Source organism: Myotis daubentonii, chromosome 4 (genome assembly GCF_963259705.1).
Source record: "Myotis daubentonii chromosome 4, mMyoDau2.1, whole genome shotgun sequence".
Classification (NCBI taxonomy): domain Eukaryota; kingdom Metazoa; phylum Chordata; class Mammalia; order Chiroptera; family Vespertilionidae; genus Myotis; species Myotis daubentonii.
The window spans coordinates 23,083,150-23,103,846 of NC_081843.1; the positions used below are offsets into that span (position 1 = coordinate 23,083,150).

The following is a 20,697-nucleotide window of genomic DNA, read 5'->3' on the forward strand; positions in this document are numbered from 1 at the left end:
GTCCTGGCGGCTGGTGCACGGTGGCTTCAGTTGTTTCATTACTGATCATGTTAAGGGGGTGTCTGCCACCCTCTCCACTGTGAACTTAATCTCTTCTCTTTTACAATTAAGCATTGTGTGGGGAGCCAGTTGAAGCCCTTGGAAATATCTCATTCTGCATTAGACTTTCCATTGCTTATTTATGGATTTCTTGATTTCTATTATATTCAGTAGCTCATAACCCATTGTTGTCACTATTTTGATGTTCAAATTGTCCCAGTTTTGTCCAGGGGAGCTTTGTTGCTGGCATCTCTGTCCTTTTGAAATGCCCTATGAGTTTGCACTGAACCTTGAACTCCAGTCTAACAGCACAGGGTTGACCTCTGGCTTTCTCACGTTAATCCGATCACTCTCCCTATATGTAACTGGTCTCAGTGGCTTTGGACTGAACTATTCACGAAAGGGAAGAGCAGGGCTGGGGGGAGACAGGCTCTTTGAAAGAGCCCCCAGTGGATTCCGTTGTAGGAGAGCCTCCATCCTCTGACCGCATCAGAAGAACCCTGGCCTTGTGCTGAGGGTGTGGACTTTGGGGTTACCCAGACACTAGTCCCAGGCCCACTCCAGCCAACCAGCCTTACTGAGCCCCCATTCCTCATTGGGTCAAGTGTGGATTATGGTAATATTTTATGGTTATGGGCAAAAATGAGGTAAGTGGGGCTTGAGACTCAGCATTTCTACCAAGGGCCCTAGGGATGCCTATTGTGCCAGATATTGGACCACACTTTGAGTAGCAAGGTTCTGAGCAAAGGAATGAGTCGGGGCAAAGCCCCAGGACCAGCCTGTGCCTGGCTTGTTCCTTGAACTGAGGGACATCGCTGATGCTGGAGCAAGGCGGGGATGCTGGAGCAGGAGGGAGCAGGGCGGGAAATCCCAAGGAGCCCGAGGCTTGGAAATTAGTGTGAAGTTTAAGCCTGAAGGGTACCCACTTGCAAGGGAATGACATACTATGTGGGAAAACAGAAAGTGGGGGAGGCATGGAAACAGGCAAGTGTGCAGACCAGAAGGAAGCTACTGTGACTGAGCACCCACCCAGGCAAGAAATGACGATGGCCAGACTGGGAGGGCTGGGGTGGTGCAGGGGAGACAGAGAAGTATTCACACGTTAATCTGAGGATTCCAGAAAGCCTTGCCAACTCCCACCCTCAGCCCCAAACACACCTGCTGGCCACCCTGCCGTTTTCTTTTAAAAGCATCAGGAAAGGAAGCAAACCATGGAGGAAGTGGCAAGTACCTCTCAAACAGCTTCCAGTGACTGCAGTAATTAATGTGTGTAAGTCAAAGCAATTATCCTGCCCCAGTGTCAGAACAAACAACCCACAACCCAGACAGCACCACTCAGAGGATAATTACTCAAAACCAGCGACCCTGTAAAGTGCATTTGGTAATTCACAGCCATCAAAACATTACAGTTAATCCACTGGTTTGGACATTATATTTAACCAAGAAGTAACTTAAATTACAACTGGTTTTGATGATTCCAGGTACACTATTTTCTAATTTTCATTAAGATTTAAACATTTAATATAAGATGTTATGGTTGTGAAAGTTGTTAAGGATAAGTCCTGAACTTAAAATCCTGTTACAGTGTAATAAATTTGATACTATACACATATTCACACATATATAAGTGACATTACTGAAGAGTGATGTATAAATATGGAGGAATGTGTGAATATATAATTGAGTTGAATCTCATTAAGCAAAATAAGGTTAAAAGTGAGTTATAAACTTATTAAGTAGTGTTATTTACAGAAAACTGTTCTCTTTTTTGGCTCCTTAAACAGATGAGTAAAGAATCCTACTTTATCTGTTTTTTCTAGCTAGAACTCCCTCTCATTATTATCCAGAGGGGGGAAAGTTCTACAGGGCACAGCAGTTACATACAAAAATTGCAAGTCTGGTGCTTTGTATTTCTTTTATACATTCGACAAAAATTTATTGTCTATTGTGCCTTAGCTTTCTTTTCAGTCACATGATATACTATTCTCAGGATCCCAAATTATAAATACCATCTCATTTCCTAATCAAAAATTTCCTTTCCCTCAATTTTTTGGGAAAAAATTGCCATTTTTTCTATGTCAACCCATAATGACAAACAGAATAGTACTATTTTCTTATTAATGCAAATTAACCTGAAATCAAGAGAGCAAAAAATATATTCGTCTGTAAAATAGGGATAACAAGGTGGCCCTCTTAGCGCAGCAGGCAGCGTGTCAGTCTCATAAAATAGGGATAACAACTGAACCTACTTCACAGGGCAGTTGTAAGGATTAACTAAGTTAATATAAGTGTTTAGAAACAACACCCAGAATCTAACTATATATCCAACTATTAACATGACCACTCAGAAATTACATTATTTTCAAATGATGTTAAATATAACATGTTTTAGAGGGATGCAATCTAAGGACTAAAAGAGCAAAAATTCTAAACTTCAAAAACAAAAACAAAAAAAATCACAATAAGATGCAACTACAGGAATTTGCTTTCCCTACCCATACGCTGGCACGAGGGAGGCAGTAGCCATAACCACCCCTGACCTCGGCCAGAGCACGGCTGAGTGGCCAGGCTATCTGTAAAAGTGACTGTCCCTCTCAGCCGCCAACAAAGGCAGGAAGGAAGGCATAATCTCCTGGCTTCATGGTATGGACAGCAACGCCCAAGTATTCAAGGTCATGATCACTGCAAAAATACAACAATCAAAGCTGAAAAGTCATTTTTCCCAGACTGTGTTTCTCTCCCACTCTCCTCAGGCTGCCAGCTCCAGCCCCATCACTGTTTCTGAAGTGTTTCACCTCTCGGCCCCGTGCCAGGATGAACGCTGCACTGTCTCCCACAGAATGTGTCTGCGCTCGCACCCTCATTCATCTTCTCCAGGACATGACACTCGCAGTAGCTGACACTGTTTAGTGCTGACTGGAGAGAAAGGAGGGGAGCAGGGTCAGCCAGGTTTGTAGGTACCTACAGACACAGGTGCCTACAGGGTGACTCAGCAATTCTCTCGGCAAATGACAAGGGTGACAAGTGGCTTTTTGGGAGCAGTTTCAGGTTTACAGAAACATGAACAAAGCACAGAGAGTTCCCTTATACCCCTTCATTGCCTTCTTCCCCAGCTTTTCTTATTAACATCTTACATTGGTAGGGCACATTTGTTACAATTGATGAACCAATTCTGATACATTATTATTAAAGTCCATGGTGTACATCAGGATTCACTCTTGGTGGTGCTCCTTGTGTGGGTCTGGACAGATGTATAATGACTTGTGCCCACCATTATTGTCTCACATGGATTAATTTCACTGCCCTAAACATCCCCCATGTTCCACCTGTTCAACCTTCCCCCCAACCCCTGGCAACCACTGACCTTTTCACTGTCCCCATGGTTTTGCCTTTTTCAGAATGTCATGTAGTTGGATTCAAAGTTTGTAGTCTTTTCAAAGTGACTTCTTTCATTTAGCAATATGCATTTTAGTCTCCTCCCTGTCTTTTCATGGCCATGTAGCTCATTGCTTTTCACCATTGAATAATATTCCATTGTCTGGATGCACCACAGTTTGTTTATCCATTCTCCTATTGAAGGTCATCTTGGTTGCTTCCAAGTTTTGGCAATTATGAATAAAATTGCTAAATATTGTGTGCAAGGTTTTGTGTGGACTTAAGTTTTCAACTCCCTTGAGTAAATACCAGGCAGCAAGGTTGCTGGATCACATAGTAAGAGTATATTTAGTTTTGTGAGGACCCCCCCCCCCCAGGCTGTCTTCCATAGGGCCTGCACCATGTTGCAGTCCCACCAGCAGTGAATGAGAGTTCCTGTGGCTCCACATCCTCGTCAGCATTTCGTGTTGTCGGTGTTCTAACAGGTGTGGCTTTAGCTTTTGTAGTTCTCGTTTGAGCCAGATGTGTGATTTGCAGCTGAAAGACTAAATCTTCGGGGAGAGCACAGCCACTGACAGATGGCCACTGACTGGTCACAGAGGGTGGGAAGTAAACCAGCTGTCCCCGTGGCACCAGTGATGACTCACGGGATGGTGGTGGAGAAATGGGTTGAACCCTCAGAAAGGAAGCCCATTTTGGAAGGTCAGCACTGATGGTTTCTTTGCAATAACAGCACCCCTACCCCCAACTTTTCTGGATGGTTTTTCAGATGGGTCTTAAGGAAATCACTCCGTTAGTTGCAAAAAGAGCCAGGTGTTGTAGGTGATCTTCAGCTAAGCCCGGCACACACTAGGACCAGAGAGGAGGAAAGTCCCATGAAACGGGAAGGAAAGTTGCCCTAAGATGTAGCTGACAGGGCGCCAACCACCTGTGCCTCCTTGTTCAGAGGTCTTGTCCTCAGAGGCTCACTCAGTCCCGTGCCACCAGTGTAGAGGTGCCTCACCAGAGAAGGAGAAGGCGAAGGCGAAGGCGAAGGCGAAGGGACGGCTCCCCCCCAGCAGCTTCATCACCCGCCAGATGTATATAGCCTTCTGGGCTCTGTTGCTCTCACTCTCTCATACATGTGCACATGCATGCAAACATCCCTCCCTCCACACATGTGCAGGATGGTGTATAGTGAAGACGGTAGGCGCCCAGGCTCTGAAGACAGGCTGCCTGGGCTGAGGTGAGTGCTGATGTACCAGAGCCCTGGGCAGGTTTGGTCTGGCTGCTCACCTTGCCTCTCACTGTTTAGGCTGGCAGACTCCTGGTCCGTGACTTGTGCAGGGCCAAAGGCCTCTGCTGAGATGGGCCTTAGTCATTATTGCAATTCTGAGGCCTTTCGTAGTTAGGATGTGCTTAATTAATTGATCCATTCTGTTGTCTCATGAAGTGTCAAATGAAAAGGCATTTTTATTTGATAATCATAACAGAGACCTGTGTAATGATAAGAATGGTGAATTCTATGTGGTTCTTCTCTTTCCAAATTCAGACTGGTTGCAGATTAGTTGTCTAGAGCCTAGAAATATTTTCTTGGGTCACTTAATGTGCTAAAAATACCTTTTGATGGGGCTCTGTAGTTTGCCAAAGGCGCCCACCCTCTCTTCACTCTTGTACTTGTACCTGGTTTGCTTTAGTCGTGGCCGGACCTGCAGTGGTCCATTTTAGAGGCGCGCTGAGGCAGAGGACTGTTATGCGCTTGATAGGACCATGCCTGCACGTTGTCAGAGTCTGGTTTTGCCATTGCCCCATAGTTACATAGGGTGTAACCATTGGGGAGACTGGGCCAAGGGTATATATGACCAAACTCTTGGTATTGTCTTTGCAATTTCATGTGAATCTAAAATTACTTAAAAAAAATGGGCCTCATCCTGTCGCGGGATGGGGGATCAGGAGCCAGTTGCATTTTGGAGCGGCCAGTGTTTCCTCCAGGTGTTGGAGTTTTATTCAGAAGCAATTCCAGGGACCTGGAAATGTTCATTTCCCACGAAGGCACACAAGTTCATTCGTACATTGGCTGGGATGAGTTTATGGCTCCCAAAGGTGTCCGACCCAGTGGTTTGATATATCCTTCATGGCTCCTCCTCACTTTGATGGAAGTCAGATTTATATTAAAAATCTTGGCTTTTATCTGTTAGGTCTGATATTTTGATAGTATTAGGTTGATTAAAAGATTGATCCAGATCAGAAGACAAGCAGCCCCTTTTCATTTCAGTGCTGACTGCAGAGTTGAAGATGAATAAGGGAGCCGAGGGTTGGCCTGTGTGGTGTGAGCAAGTGAGACAGAGCAGCCAGATGTCGACGTGATGCGCCTGTCAGCCGGCCGGAGTGAGCCTGCCCAGCCTGCCTCTTGGGGGACGCTCTGCCACAAACTATGTTGAATTATACCACATAGAAATGCATATAAATGTCCTTTCCTTAGTTTTCAGGTCATATGCGACTTGAATTCACAGGTGGAGATTAGGGCTAGCCTGGGATGAGTGACAAGACTCTGGTCAGGGAGCCCAAGGAAACAAGTGTAAATCCGCGTACATCGGGAATATTTTTTTCTCCCACAGGCCTTTTCAGGGCTTGTTAGTTGTTTAGCTTCAGATGTTTGCTATTCATATCACAGACAGAGAAAGTCCAGATACCTGTAGACACACGGGTGGTAGGTTATCAAGGGGGAGGAAGCTAATTAAGGGGCTCCTCTGTACTCTCCCTCTGAAGCTTCTGAGATGAGTGTGGAGTTCTCAGGGAACAACTGAGTATATGGTAGTATATCTGCAGTTGGTGTGGATGTTCTTTCTGCCAAAATAGTGCAGAAAAGCAAAATATAAACACAACACTGTCTTTGCGGGCAGAGATGTAGTCAAGTGCACTGAAAGCAGACGGCAGAGCCAGCGATGGGCAGTCTCAGGCTTTCTCCTGGTAAATTGTGGGCTATCCATATCAAGGAATGGCACTTGCATCCATAAATAGACCGAGTTAGAGGCTTCTAGTGGTGAGTTCTTAAATGAGACAAACCCAGTTGTAGAAAAATTTATAATCCGGTTTTATAAAGTAAACTCGACCTGAGTATATCAGGTTTGTAGTTAGTGACTGTGAGCGTGGAGGGCGGCATTAATATATATACCAGGTTTTTAACATTGATTGATTACCATGGGAAAATGGTGATGGAATAGTAAACAAGGGAATAACACTTTGAACAGAAAAAAGATTAAAGGAGTGTGAAAGAAGTTTCATCCACATAAAATTATATTTAGGAGTGTGTGTGTGTGTGTATGCATGCATGTCTAGTGAGGGGTATGATAGAAAAGTCATAAAAATGTTGGATTTATTTTCAAGGTGTTGGGTTTTCAGCTGATTGTCACATTCCTTCTTAAATGTGTTCTAATTGAATATTTTCAAGTGAGCATTTTTACTTTTAAATTTATTTTTATAAGCATAAAAGAAATCCAATCTTACAGCTGTTTTGCTGTGAGGAAATGCTCTAGCTCATTCAAAGGCATTCAGGCGTAAGGGCTTTGAGGGGAGGAGCAGAACCAAAAATGTGGAGGAAGCACCTCTGGCTGGGGTAGCTGGTGAGCAGCCAAGTCCAAATCCTACAGGAGACAGAGAAAAGCTCTACTGAGCCTTGGGGTCCGACAGACCTAGGTTTGGATCTCAGTAGTGTGTCTTACTTGTGACCATGGTTGGAGACCTGATCCATATCCCAATTCCACTCTCATGGGAAGAATATGATAGTGTCATCATGCCTGACACATCATAGGCACTTAATAAACCTTTTCCCACTGAATGAAGAATGAATAAATGAATGAGTGCGTGCTTGATTCATCAAGGTCACATATGTATGTATAGTCTGAGCTATGTCATAAATACTCAACAAATGATAGTTTTCTGCCCCTGATTCCCATGTTCTTTTTCTTAGCCAGTGTACCTGGAGAGGGAATTGAGCAGAGTGTGGGGTCTTATAGCCTGAGTTCCATGCTTCACAGCACGGTCTTACATGGGGAGTGGGGGTAGACTTGGTCAACTGCTTCTCCTCTTTATGCCTCATCTCTAAAATTGATGTTCTGATAATACCTTGGAAGGATTAAATGAGATACCTAAAAACTTCACATGATGCCTGGCAAATAATGAATATCCAGTACATTTTGTAGTTAATAAAGATATTAAGAGTATCCCCCAGGTTGAATATACAGTACTTGGTTTGTTCTTCTGTAAATGGAGAGTATATTACAGAGTGCCTGGCACAGAATAGTTACCTAACAGATTGATAGATTCAAATAACCTGAGCATAGCACATCAGCATCCTGATTTTATGGGCACTGGAACCAGTTAGCTCATTTCCATCATGAAAGAACAGTTCTTGAAGGCATTCTGCAAATGTGCTTTGCTAACTCATCTTTTCACACAGACACCCGCCCCCAACCCCTGCCTTCAGTCTAATTGCCAAATTTTAAAAATATTTTTTTAAACATTCTTCTACCTGCAGGGAAAATGAGGTGCTCAAAGTCCAGCTGAAGAAGTATGTGGGAGCTGTCCAGATGCTGAAAAGAGAAGGTCAAACAGCTGAAGGTGAGGGGGAGACCAGCCAGGGTGGGTGGGGGCCCAGCCTTTGCATCTTTATCACCCCCATGCCTGGCGCATAGTAGACACTCAACAGGTAACAAGTGCATATGCAGATGGATTAGAAAAGCAGGATTCTGAAAAATTAATTAGATGGAAAACCCTGCTGTGTATTCTTGTTAAACTAATATTGTAAGACTTAACCTGCTAGATTATTAACAACAGTCATATCAATTTGTGTACTTAGGGAATTTTAAGTCTAGAGTCTTGGGACACCACTTAAAAGGTAGTGAACCTTGCAGCATGATTAAGTCGCATAGGCTAGGGGTGAAAGCAGCAGAACGCCAACGCAGCGGAGATTCAAGCTCTGGACTTAGGCTGACCAGCTTCCAGCCCAGCTCTGGTTAAGTTTCTTAATCTCTCTTCACCTCCGTTTCTCATCTGTAAAGTAGGACTTGTTGATAATGCCTACCTCATGAGGCAATCCACGTAGACAGCATAATGCCTACCATAGAGTAAGTACTGAGTAAATGTTAGCCATTATTAATATTAATCAGAAATACAAGTAGACAGAAAATTGATTACTTGGCTGACACAGCCTTTCTTCAGGTGGTCAGATGCAACGGAGGAGGCGTCCACTCACTGAACCACACTCCTGCCCCAGCTCTGCTGCCCTAGGACCGTCCTCAGGAGGCCCCTCAGTAGCTGCAGTCATCACAGCTCTTGGTGAAGGGCCTCCATCCTGGGGCCATGTGCCTGTGAGGAGACCTCCACCACAGTAATGCCCTCAGCCTCACTTCCCACCTCCTACCTGATTGCTGAGATTCTCAGTTGGGTAGAGTTGATGCATTTTAACAGCATCCTGATTTTATGGGCACTGGAACCAGTTAGCTCTTTCCATCATGAAAGAACAGTTCTTAAAGGCATTCTGCAAATGTGCCTTTGCTAACTCTTGTTGTAGTGGACATCTGTGTCCTCTGTAGTGCCCGCCCCACTTGCTCTGGTTTTCATATGACCAGCATCCTCACTCACTGTCAGTCCAGTGACAGAGGTGGGGCTCCACTCTCTGCCCTGCGCTTGACTTAGCTGGTGCTCTCGCTGGGTCTCAGGCTCTGGGAGGCCACAGAAAGGGTTCTTCCTCTCTGTTGGGCCTGGGAGGCTGGGGATGAGGCCATCACATAGAGAGAGGAGCTGAGCTGAGAGGCAGAGAGGAACCGAGTCTGGTCAGGTCCTTTGAGCCCTTGAATTCAGCTGTACCTGATGTGATAGTCCAACTCTGAACTTCTTGTTGATTATAACAACAACTGCACCAATCCCCGCCCCTCTTTTCCAGCTTGACTTGAGTTTTGAAAGCTCATATGGTCCTGGCCATCAGTTAGCTCCTTACTGGATATGGCGTCCATCCTGTCCCCGGGGAGGGAGTTGTTTCTCCGGAGTTTGCCTTTCCAGATATGCCGTGTCTGCTGCTGTGTGTGAGGCTCTTCCTCTCACCCTCCCTCTTACTAGGTTCACTCCACTGTCATCTGTCTCAGCCACCACAGGCCCGTCCCGTAGTGATGGATTTAAGGCTGCAAGCTCCTGTTGGCGTCCCCTTTAATTAATCTGCTGTAGGCTCAGGGACAGGGGGAGAAGAAATGGCCTGTTGTGAGTGGCGATCAGAGTAATCGGGAGATTTATTGGGAGGAACTTGATGGATGAGGGAGGCTTGGGAGTAATTCTTTAAAAGTTTGCTCTAAGAAACAAAAGTGATAATAAAACACGAAGTCATAAACCTCGCTCACGTGTTGCATCTCTGCATGCATATGGCTTGCTCTCTGACCCCCTGTTCCACACTGCATGTACTTCATCCTCTTACTTCGGGGTCTTGGTTCCCTGGGCTCCAGAAAAGAGGGCTCGACAGTCAAGGAGATGGTTGGTCATGGGTGAGAAGGTTCTAGGGGGGCATTGTTTCAGCCTCAATTATGTAGGCCTTGGGCTGTCTCTTCTTGGTCAGCCTCATGTTCTTGCCCCCAGTGGGCACAAAGGCAAGGACATCTTTGTTTGAGGCCGGCTTCTTGAGTCGTAAGGAAAGCTAGCTCATGACTATGCATGTTTGTGTCTGGCTCTAGAGGGCTAAACACCAGCCTCATGGAATGATGAATCCCATCCCATCACACTGCTGCTTAGAACCCCGTGCACACTCTTTGATGGTGGCCTCAGGCTCGGTGTGATCTGGGGCTTCCCCATGCTCTGGCCCCATCTCCCTCCACCCTCCCCTTGCTGTCTCACCCCAGCCATACTGGCCTTCAGGCTGAGTCTTCCCTCAGGGCCTTTGCAGGGACTGTCCCTCTGCTGGACTGCTCCTCCCTGTCTCTGCGTGGCTGAGCCTGCCTAGGCCAGCAGGTCTCTTTCAGATGCCACCTCCTCTAACCCCCCTGGCTCACCCTGTGCCTTCTCCTTCATTCTTTATTCCATCACTTCCTTTATCGTCATCACAGCACTTGTCAGCACCTCAAAGGCTCCTGGTTGTGGATTCCCTTCCTTCTTTGCTGTCTGTCCCACCCTGCACTGGACAGTCCATAAGAGCAGGGGCCTCGTCTGTGTTCCCTGCTGTGTTCAAAGCACCTTGAGCAATGCTTGACCCCTTGGCACTCCGTTAATATTTATAACACGAGGAGTGGAAACCTAAGAGCAGCTGTTGTAGGACCTGGCCAGGTGACTGAAGATCCATGGCAGCTATGAGATCTCAGCAGTGCCACCCAGTGATGTGCCATGCCCCCCTAACTACTGCTTTCTGCTGTGCCTCCAACCAGATTCTTCGGATCCTTGTGGCTACACTTAGCACATGACTTGATTCTCCCACGGTTTCACTATTCTTTGGTGACAAGGGTCATAAGATTCACTTTAACTCAGCTTAAACAAAACAGAAGTTAGGAGTTCCCATCTGCAGGGACGGCTTGATCCAGGTGTTCAAACAATATCAGGATTATATTTCTCCTGCATTTCTTAGTTCATTCTCCCTCCCCCTCGCCCTCCACTCCCCCTCCCCCTCCTCTCCCCTTCCCCCTCCCCCTCATGTATTGGCTGCTAGTGCTGGTAAATGTTTAATGCCCAGCCCTCTGGGGAGGAAAGAGTGCTTGCTGATTCCCATGGTGTGCATGCACCCACTGTGCTGATTGCAGGCTCGTCGCTGTGTCACGAGTGCAGAGCGGGAAGAGGTGCACACACACACACATGGGGCTCCTTGCACTGATGCCCAGGTCTGCGCCCCGCTGTGTGTTGGCTGCATTCTCAGGCAGGTGATCTCATGCTGGCAAGAGGCTGCCAGCAGCTCTGGTTTAATCTTCTCAGCAACCCGGCAGAAGGGAGCTGCTCTTCCCACTGGTTTCCTTATAAGCCATTCTACCCTCTCTCCCATGTAGAGCCCTGGTTCTTAATCTTGGCTCCACATCGAGTCATCTGGGGGAGTTTTAAACATCCCAGTGCTTGGCCCCTTGGAACCACAGCCTTGGAGGATGTCATTTTTGAATTAATGGCCTTCAGGGTCAGCCAATATGTTGCAAATGTGCCAGCATTCTCTGATTCTCCACCAGCAGTAGCCGTCTCAATTCAATCAAGGTGCCTTTTTTTTTCTTTTCTTACATTCAGATTTGGTCTCAGCACTTGCCTCTCTAAATAGGTCCCACCAATGAAGAGGACCGGGTTGGGGGCAGGGAGTGCAGTGGAAGCTGTTCACCATCACTGCTTGAGCTAATGCATTGCGTCCACTGTGCCCACCCACCCTACCCTCTCCGGGATCCAACGTGAGTGTTAATACATCTCACCTCTTCACCTTCCACTGAAACGTGGCCTTTTCATCTCTGTCCAGCACCCTCTCCCTCTTGCTCCTCATCGCAGTCACGTTTGTCTCCGATGTGCCCCCACCTGACCACTTTCTGATCCTCTGCTCATCCGATTTCCTCTTCTGGAAATGCCACTCCCCTTATCCTCATCAGCCCAGATGTTGCATTTATTGTGAGAGCCAGCTCTTCTCCTGTCACTTAAATCCTGTCACCCTTGCCCTTTCAGTTTCCTAAACTCCTGTTACTAATGATGAGTAGTAGCCAAGGTCTAGCATTCCACTGTTTGCTCTCACGAGGGAGTTTGCTGTTCTGTCTTGTGTATGTAGTCTGACCACACAGAGGAGATGATCTGCAATTTAAAACTTGTTTTAGTGTGTGTTGGCCAAGTACAGTCGGTGTTTAATCAACACCTGTTGCCAGAGTCTATCCAAATCCTCTGAGGCATGATTTCAGAGTGATAGCAGGTTAATGTAGATGTGAACAGCATTCTCTGAGAAGGAACAACGTTTGGAGAAGTGATGTTACATACTACGTAGGAGGAAGAGGATGATAATTATTGTTACTCCCCTTTCTTCCAGAAGTGACCCACACACTCTGCTCATGATGCATTGGTGAGGACTGGTCATATGGCCCCACCTAGATGCAAAGGGGTCTGGGAAGGGCCGTGTCTGGCTGGGCTGCTGCCGCAGCAAGAATGCTAATGCCATGGCAGGGAGCATGGTTCATGCTGCTGTTCTGGGCACTCACTTCGATGCACGTGGTTTCCATCTTCTAAGCCATTTGTGCGGCTCCTTAGAAAGGAACCTCATACCCACCCAGTACTCTTATTTTTGGGTTTGTGCTCTTAGAGTCTCAGAAGGAATGCCCAGTAGCTTGTAAGAGTCTGCAGTAGAAAGAGTGTCTAAGGATGTGGCAAAGGTATGTCTGTCAAAAATAACCGATTTTCTAGTCAGTCATTAATTGGGATGAAGAGACCATGTTGTCCTTCTCCCTTTTCTGAAAGATGTTTCTGGTTCCCCTTGTAACACCCCAATTCATGCACATATACATATACACACACATACATGTATATACACACATGTATATATGCATACATACACATCTATCTATCTCTCTATCTATCTATCATCTATCTATCTATCTATCTATCTATCTATCTATCTATCTATCTATCTATCTATCTATCTAGAGTTGATTGACTTGAAGGAATTGGCTCAAGCTATTGTGGAGGCTGGAAGCTTCAAAATCTGCAGAGTAGAATGAGGCCCAACCACATTATGGAGGGTAGTTTGCTTTACTCCAAGTGTACTGGTTTAAATGTTAGTCATATCTAAAAAATACCTTATAGTGACATCTAGACTACTGATTGACCAAATATCTGGGTTCCAAATATCTAGAAATTCCCATCCATATTGACCTATGAAATTAAACATTGCAGTCATCCGCTTAGCCTAGGAAGAAGTCAAGCGACAATCACCCACCGATCTGTATGGTACCTCAGAGGTGGTGTGTGACGGCTACCCAAGGGATGCCTGCTTGGGTGGGCGGACTCTGCCTGGCCAGGTGGCTTGACTGCCTAGCATCTGCTCCTTGACCTGGTCTCAGGAAAAATCCACTCCACCCCCCTCTTCTCTCTGGGCGACTGAAATCTAATCGTGTGCCAGCAGCCACACGGGGGCGGGGACTGGGTCAGAGTGTGAGGGACTTGGAACTGGACATCAGACTTGGGGACACACTTCCCAGTCGCATTGGCGTGTCTAGGCAAGGCGTGCAGATGACATATTTTTCTTCTTCTATGAAGGCTCCTCCTTCCACAGTAAACGCGGAAAGGAGCCTGAGGAAGGGGCAGTAGAGCATGGAGGCAAAGGCTGGCCCATGTTTTCCAGTGGGGGAGCTGGTGGACTCTCAGCTCTGCATGTTCTAGCTCCCAACTCTGGAATAAGTTTTTATGTCAGAGCTCCAATAGTTTCCTTTGAGGAGTAGCCATAATAATGGTGACTTGATAGAATTATTTGACGTTTCAAAGGGATGACATGTAACGTACCAGGCAAACGTTATTTTGGATTGGAGGTGCATTTTGAAGGGCGTTCAGGCCATGGAAGGTTAAGGCACATTAACAGAACACCTGTACATCAATTTCTGAAAGTGAGTGAATAATTATGGTGATAATTATAGAGTAAACCTCTTTGAAACGTGCAGCCCATTATCCTGGTGAAACAATATTTGTGTGATTAGTTAGTTTCCTGATCTTTTAGTAACTATCTGAACAGGTGGCCTCAGTTCCTGGCTCTTACTAGCGCTCAGGAAGGCACTCTGGGGACAGTAACCCATGGTCTGTATTTTTAAAACATTAGAATTTACTGGAAAAGCCCAGGGAATAATGTACTCAACATCTACAATGTGCTCACCACCAGATTTAATAGATAATTTTCCATATTTCTTTCAGATCACTAAAAAGTATTAAAAGATATAAGTGCAGTTGAGGGTGTCCTTATTCATTGCACCCACAGATGTTTCCAGATTAACTCTGATTGGCCCAGCTTGGATGGCATGGCTCACTTTAGGTAATCCTGGGATCGGAAGTGGGCGTGGGGGTGTAAGCCAGGCTCACGGGACTTCTTCCTGGCAGGGGGTGAGGTGGGAGCAGCCGATGCAGACACACTGGACTGAAAATGGGAGAGGGGCAGGCCCCCAGAAACAGGATGGGTTCTGACACGAGAATTGAGGATGTTGGGAGCAAAAATGCAGGTGACCATGCAGCCAGGTGACAAAGGAAACAGCGGTAGCTCCAGCAGTTTTATATACGAGAGGTTTGGTTGTTTTGTTAGAAAGGAGTTTTGGGGACCTTGTCTTGAGACTGGCTCTCATAGCATGCCCTTTGTTTTTATTGAATTTGTACGTTTATTTGGGCTTGTGTATCAGGTGGACTAGGTTTGGCTGCATTAAAAAGAAAACCCAAACAGCAGAAACAAGGTGTTTCTCTTCTCTAACGCCAGCCCAGAAGTAAGTACTTTAGTCCAGGGCTAGTGTGATTGTATGATCGCTGGGAACTCAGGCTGCTTTCCCTTTTTGCTCTAGCATCCTTAGCACATGGCTCGTTATCCTCCTGATTCCCTCATGGTACCCAGTAGTGGCTGGTATTCATCCATCCGTCTGTATTTCAGGGAGGTAGAAGGGGAAGGGGAAAGGGCAGGGAGTGCATTTCACAGGTGGATTCTATAAGGCTTTAACACTTTAAGGATAATGAGCTTACTTTTAAGGAGCTTTTCAGGACCTCCACCCCGTGTCCCCTAATGACTTCTATAGCTCTTGGGGCTCTCAATTAGCAAGGATGCTGGGAAATGTTGCTTAATTGGCACAGAAGGAATTGGCCGTTGGATAGGTGGGCAGCAGACTCTGCCCCAGGTGGCTTTGGGGAAGGTAAGGTTGGTGGAAATTTTATGGGAGGGACCCCCCCCCCCAGCCACCCTTTAATGCCATCACTACTGGGCACAGCTTCATCAAAGGTCCAGGGTCATAGCTGTGAGAAGATCCACTCCATGGCCCTAGAAGTGATCCTCTCTCTCTGGAGACCCCGACAAGGGGTAATGTTCTATTCGCTCCACCCGGTTCTGTCCCCAGCAGCATGCTTTCCTCTCCTAAATCACTGCACAGCCATAGTCTGGAAATGCCAGCTGTCAATTCATGATTTCTGTTCATTTCCTTTTTATTGTTCGGTAGGAAACAAAGGCCCAGAAACAGAACAGGAGCACCTGGGCGCTTCCCATCCTCCTTGGGGCCTGGGCCAGACATGTATTTATTGTCGTCATCCTCACTTTAGAGCCGTCTCGCTTTGTGCTGACTGTCGTGCGTTTGTCAGTCAGCGTCCTGTTTGGTGTTCAGCTTCCCTCCTTCCTGGGAGCTGACAGGTGGCCGCTGTGTTAAATGCCACTTTGGTTCTGAAAACAGCTCTGTTTTAAGTTTCTAATTACAGCTTTCATAAGGCGGCGGGTCGTTTTGCTTTGCTCAAGTGGGTGATGATGCTGGTTACCTCGGCTGGCGGTGACTTGTCTAAATTGTTTTCTTGGATTGAACAGAAAAGTAGACATCCTATAAAGAGAGAAAGCCTGTCTCTTGGTCTGGGGTTATTTCACAGGGTTAAGGCCTCACTTTCCATAGAAATACAATGCCTTCTCCCCCTCTGCCTTCTGCTCACTCTGTCTGGAATCTCTGACTGCTTGTCACACTCCTGTTCGAGTCGTCACTGCCCCAAGAAGCTCTCTGTGGCTCCCACCATCATTCCCTAGGTGTCACTTCCAGATCTATAGTGTTGCTGCTGCTTTTGTATATAAAATGTTTATTTCCCCTGTAATGACATATTTGATCAGTGTTGATCAGGATGTAAACTCCATGAGAGTAGGGACTGACCTGGTTTTGATACTGTTGTGCACCCAGCTTCTGAAACTGATACCTGGCAGCTGGTAGGAGATCAGCAGATGAACGAGTCAACGAACAAATGAATTTGTTGAGTACTTTATAATAATAATAATTGATAATATGGATAATATGCCAGGCCTTGTGCTAACTTCTTTTAATAGACAACCTTTCTGTGAGGTCGGTATTGTCATCATCCTTACTTTACAGGTGGGGAAATTGGAGCTTAGAAAGGTTAGTGAGAGTGTGTAGTGGGGCCAAACGGCCTGGATTGCAGTCCCTGCCATCCACTGTGTGTCAGGTTGCTGTGGCTGTCGTTGCCCAAGGCACACAGCTGGTGAGTGGTGGCCTGGATGGTGGATGCCCTGAGGCAGAGGTGAGTGACACACAGTATCTACCCAGGGGTCCTCAAACTACGGCCCGCGGGCCACATGTGGCCCGCCGAAAACATTTGTTTTTTTACTTCAAAATAAGATATGTGCAGTGTGCATAGGAATTTGTTCATAGTTTTTTTTAAAACTATAGTCAGGCCCTTCAACGGTCTGAGGGACAGTGAACTGGCCCCCTGTTTAAAAAGTTTGAGGATCCCTGACATGGAGCTCACAGACTCCGTGACAGGGTAGGGACTGGAACCTGTGCTCCTGGAATCAGTGAGCAGAACAGGTGAGGATGTGGACTTGAGCCATGCAATGTGCTGCAGGGTGCCCTTGACCTGGTGGGGGGGGGGGCATTATAGGTACGTGCTGTACCTCACACTTCTCACCTTGACAGCTTCCCACTTACCTTCCCATTTCTCCCTACTCTTTCCTCATAACCTCATCATTCCAGGACCCAATCCCTCCAAAAGAAGGCCCTCCTTGCTCCAGGTGGAGCCAGATTGGCCAAGCTCAACTGTGCCATTGATTACTCTTGCCTTCATTTGCATCTGGTTTGTCTCATTGTAATGCCCTTAGCAGAGTGCAGGGGTCTCATTGCTGGGCAGCCAGGAGTGGTGCCTGCACAGCATTGAGGCCTTCTCCTGCGGGCTCGGCTTCCTTCTGAGTAAATGAAGGCTTGGAACTGACAATAACCACACATACACCCAGGGGCCAAAAGCGGTCTGCCTTCAAATTATTTCTCAGCAACTTTATTGTTGGAAAACAATTTGTGTTTACTTTCCTTGTTAAAAAATGAAACCATAGTCATTCTAGAGAATTAAAAAAGATAGAGACAAGCAGAAAAAGAGAAAATAAAAATCATTTACACACCCTCCAGCATTATTAGAACTTAGCACTATATTCCCCCAGATCAGTATAGCTCTTTGCTCTGTGAACATTCTTGGGATAAACACCCCCAGCCTGAAGGGCTTGGAGACCCCTACCGCTTACTTGACACATAGACTTCATGAGCTAAGAAGAAAGCTGATGGCATAAAAAAAATAACAACAAATTGTTAAGGTTTTTAATAAGAAAATCAGGCAGTGGTACAACGTGAATGTAAATCATGTCAAGTGCTTGCTGGCAACACGTGCCAAGATGACAGAAAGCGGGCTTGATGGGATGTAAGGTGGCTATTGCTGTCTTGCCTCCTTCCTCACCACTTTTCCAGAGGAGAACGGGTCAGCATTCACGAAGGCAGCCTGTACGGGGAAGTGTTAGAACATGAAGGTGTAGACTGTGGTTTGGCCCAGAAAGTCCTGGCTCTGCCCTTTGCCATAAGTGTGACCTTGGACAGGTTACCCAGCTTTTTTCTTTTCTCCCTCTCTGTATGTTTCATCTTGGATAGTTTCTATCGCTAAGTCTTCAAGCTCACTAATCTTTTCTTCTGCAGTTTGATTGTGACACTTTTATGTAGCCACATCTAGTTGCAGGGGATTCTGGGGAGCATAATCTTTGTTTTCCACCCAGACCACCACATGTCCAGCCAAAATCTGGCATTTTTCTTGTTAAGGAAGAAAGAATGGCTACTAGGGGACATTAGCTATTTCTGCCACAGGTCTGAATTAGCAGTTACTCTGCCTTTGATGAACAAGTGGGAGATGATGGTGCCGGCTTTGCTAGTGATGGCGGTAATGGGACCAGTTTCACTGGAGAAATGGGGAGAAGTAAAATGTGAACAGTGATGTCGACTCAACTCGTTGAAGTTCTCCCCCTGTTTGGGTGATACAGTCATCCTTCTCTTTTATTTTTAAGAAGTAAGGTAGTCAGTTTTTTGTGTGTCCCAAGCTTAATTTTCCCTGTGAATCTGGGGTGGCCTTGCAGCATGAAGGATTGGATTTAACATGGGCCTGTGTCCTGTTGCTCAGCTACTGGTCAGTGCCCAGAACATTTGACTAAACTAGAGTCAGCCCCACATCTACATCTCTGCTTCTCTGTCATGTTGTTTTAGGATGGCATGGACTCAGCCAGTCCACGTGTAATGTGTGGGCAGTAGCTTGATGGCGTGAACTCCGCCAATCCGTGTGTAAGGTGTGGACAGTAACCAGATGGCGTGAACTCCGCCAATCCGTGTGTAAGGTGTGGACAGTAACCAGATGACGTGAACTCCGCCAATCCGTGTGTAAGGTGTGGACAGTAACCAGATGGCGTGAACTCTGCCAATCTGTGTGTAAGGTGTGAACAGTAACCAGATGACGTGAACTCCGCCAATCCGTGTGTAAGGTGTGGGCAGTAGCTTGATGGCGTGAACTCCGCCAATCCGTGTGTAAGGTGTGGGCAGTAGCTTAATGGCGTGAACTCCGTCAATCCCTGTGTAAGGTGTGGGCAGTAACTTGATGGCATGGACTCAGCCAGTCGTTGTGTAAGGTGTGGACAGCAACCAGATAGCGTGAACTCCGCCAATGCATGTGTAAGATCCACGTGGACAGTAACTAATTCCTGGCTCAATTAACAGTGGATCCCAGGCATACATGCTTAAGCTTTAAGCTATTCTTTATATGTCATTTGGTCTCCCAGAGGAGAATAAAATTTTTCTTGGTTTTCCATGACTTATTACTCTTTTTACTTTGGACCATTTTCTAGCTGTAAAGTTTTTTTTTTTTAATTTATCTTTATTGTTGAAAAATTACAGATGTCCCCCCTCTCCACTGGCCCCCTTCACCCTGCCCTTGTTCCCCCCACCCCCCAGGCCTTCACCACACTATTGTCTGTGTCCATGGGCTATGCATATAGACATAGAAGTTGCTCGGTTAATCTCTCCCCCACCAACCCCCACCTTCCTTCTGAGATTTGTCAGTCTTTTCCATGCTTCTGTGTCTCTGGTTCTATTTTGTTCATCAGTTTATTTTGTTCATTAGGTTCCACATATGAATGAGTGAGATCATGTGATACTTATCTTTAGCTGACTGGCTTATTTTCCTTAACATAATACTCTCTAGAGCAGTGGTTCTCAACCTTCCTAATGCCGCAACCCTTTAATACAGTTCCTCATGTTGTGGTGACCCCCAATTTCGTTACAAATTGAACATAATTAAAGCATAGTGATTAATCACAAAAACAGTATGTAATTATATATGTGTTTTCCAATGATCTTAGGTGACCCCTGTGAAAGGGTCGTTCGACCCCCAAAGGGGTCGCGACCCACAGGTTGAAAACTGCTGCTCTAGGTCCTTTCATACTGTCTCAAAGGGTAAGAGATCCTTCTTCTTCTTCTTTTTTTAAACACACACACACACACATGCACACGCACACACTATCCCCTGCCTGGCCTGAACTCCCACCGTGTCCACTGCTTAGTGCTCTGAGCTTTGGCCTAGGCAGCCATGAGAAATGTGATTCCCTCAAGATCTGTTGCAGTCTGAAGCCTTATTCAGTAATAGAGCCTTTCTCCCTTTGGAAAACAATAGAACTAAGAAGCACAGGGTGCAGTGCAGGTATGGCTTGATCCAGGTGTGCACACAATTTATCAGGACCACATGTCTCTCTCCCTCTTGGTTCTGCTTCTAGCGTAGGTTTGTTTTATTTTTCAGACAGGTTTACTTTGTCAGAGCGAGGAAGAGGGGAGAGATGAGCCGGAGAGACAGGCAGGGGTCAGATCAAGGAGCACTCCATGCGACTTGCTAGGAGGCATGGGTTTATCCTCAGGCCCGGGGGACCTGGTGAAAAACGTAAAGTGGGAAGTGACATGAGCTGATCTGCATGTTCCGTCCCCTCACAAAAGATCTTCCCCTGTGTTGTGTTGTTTCTTGCACGTCAGAAGCTCCACTCTGCCTTTAGAGGGATGGGTACTGTCCATACCTAAAATATTTTTCTTTTCTTTTTTTTCTGAAATTTCTGACATTGTTTGAATTTAATGATTCATATTACGAATTATTCATGAAAATGATCTTTTAAGCTTCTTATAATAGCTGAAATTATCCTTCATTAGATACTGACAGTTCCTGTGATGGGTGTAATTATAAAAAACATTCTTAGGCTAGCTATATTCTGCAGTGTTAAAATTACGCAAATGAGCAAGGGATAAGAATAGAAGCTGAGTAGGA

General features: G+C 46.1%; 1 protein-coding gene across 6 annotated transcripts in view; it reads left to right on the plus strand.

Moving 5' to 3' along the window:
* The window catches only part of SNX29 (sorting nexin 29), a 438,387-nt gene that overhangs the window by 165,854 nt on the left and 251,836 nt on the right, over positions 1 to 20,697 (plus strand). For all 6 annotated transcript variants that reach the window (XM_059693199.1, XM_059693196.1, XM_059693200.1 and 3 more), the window contains one exon: positions 7,931 to 8,013. In XM_059693199.1, the coding sequence (XP_059549182.1) occupies positions 7,931 to 8,013 (83 nt within the window). The remainder of the gene's footprint in view (positions 1 to 7,930; positions 8,014 to 20,697) is intronic.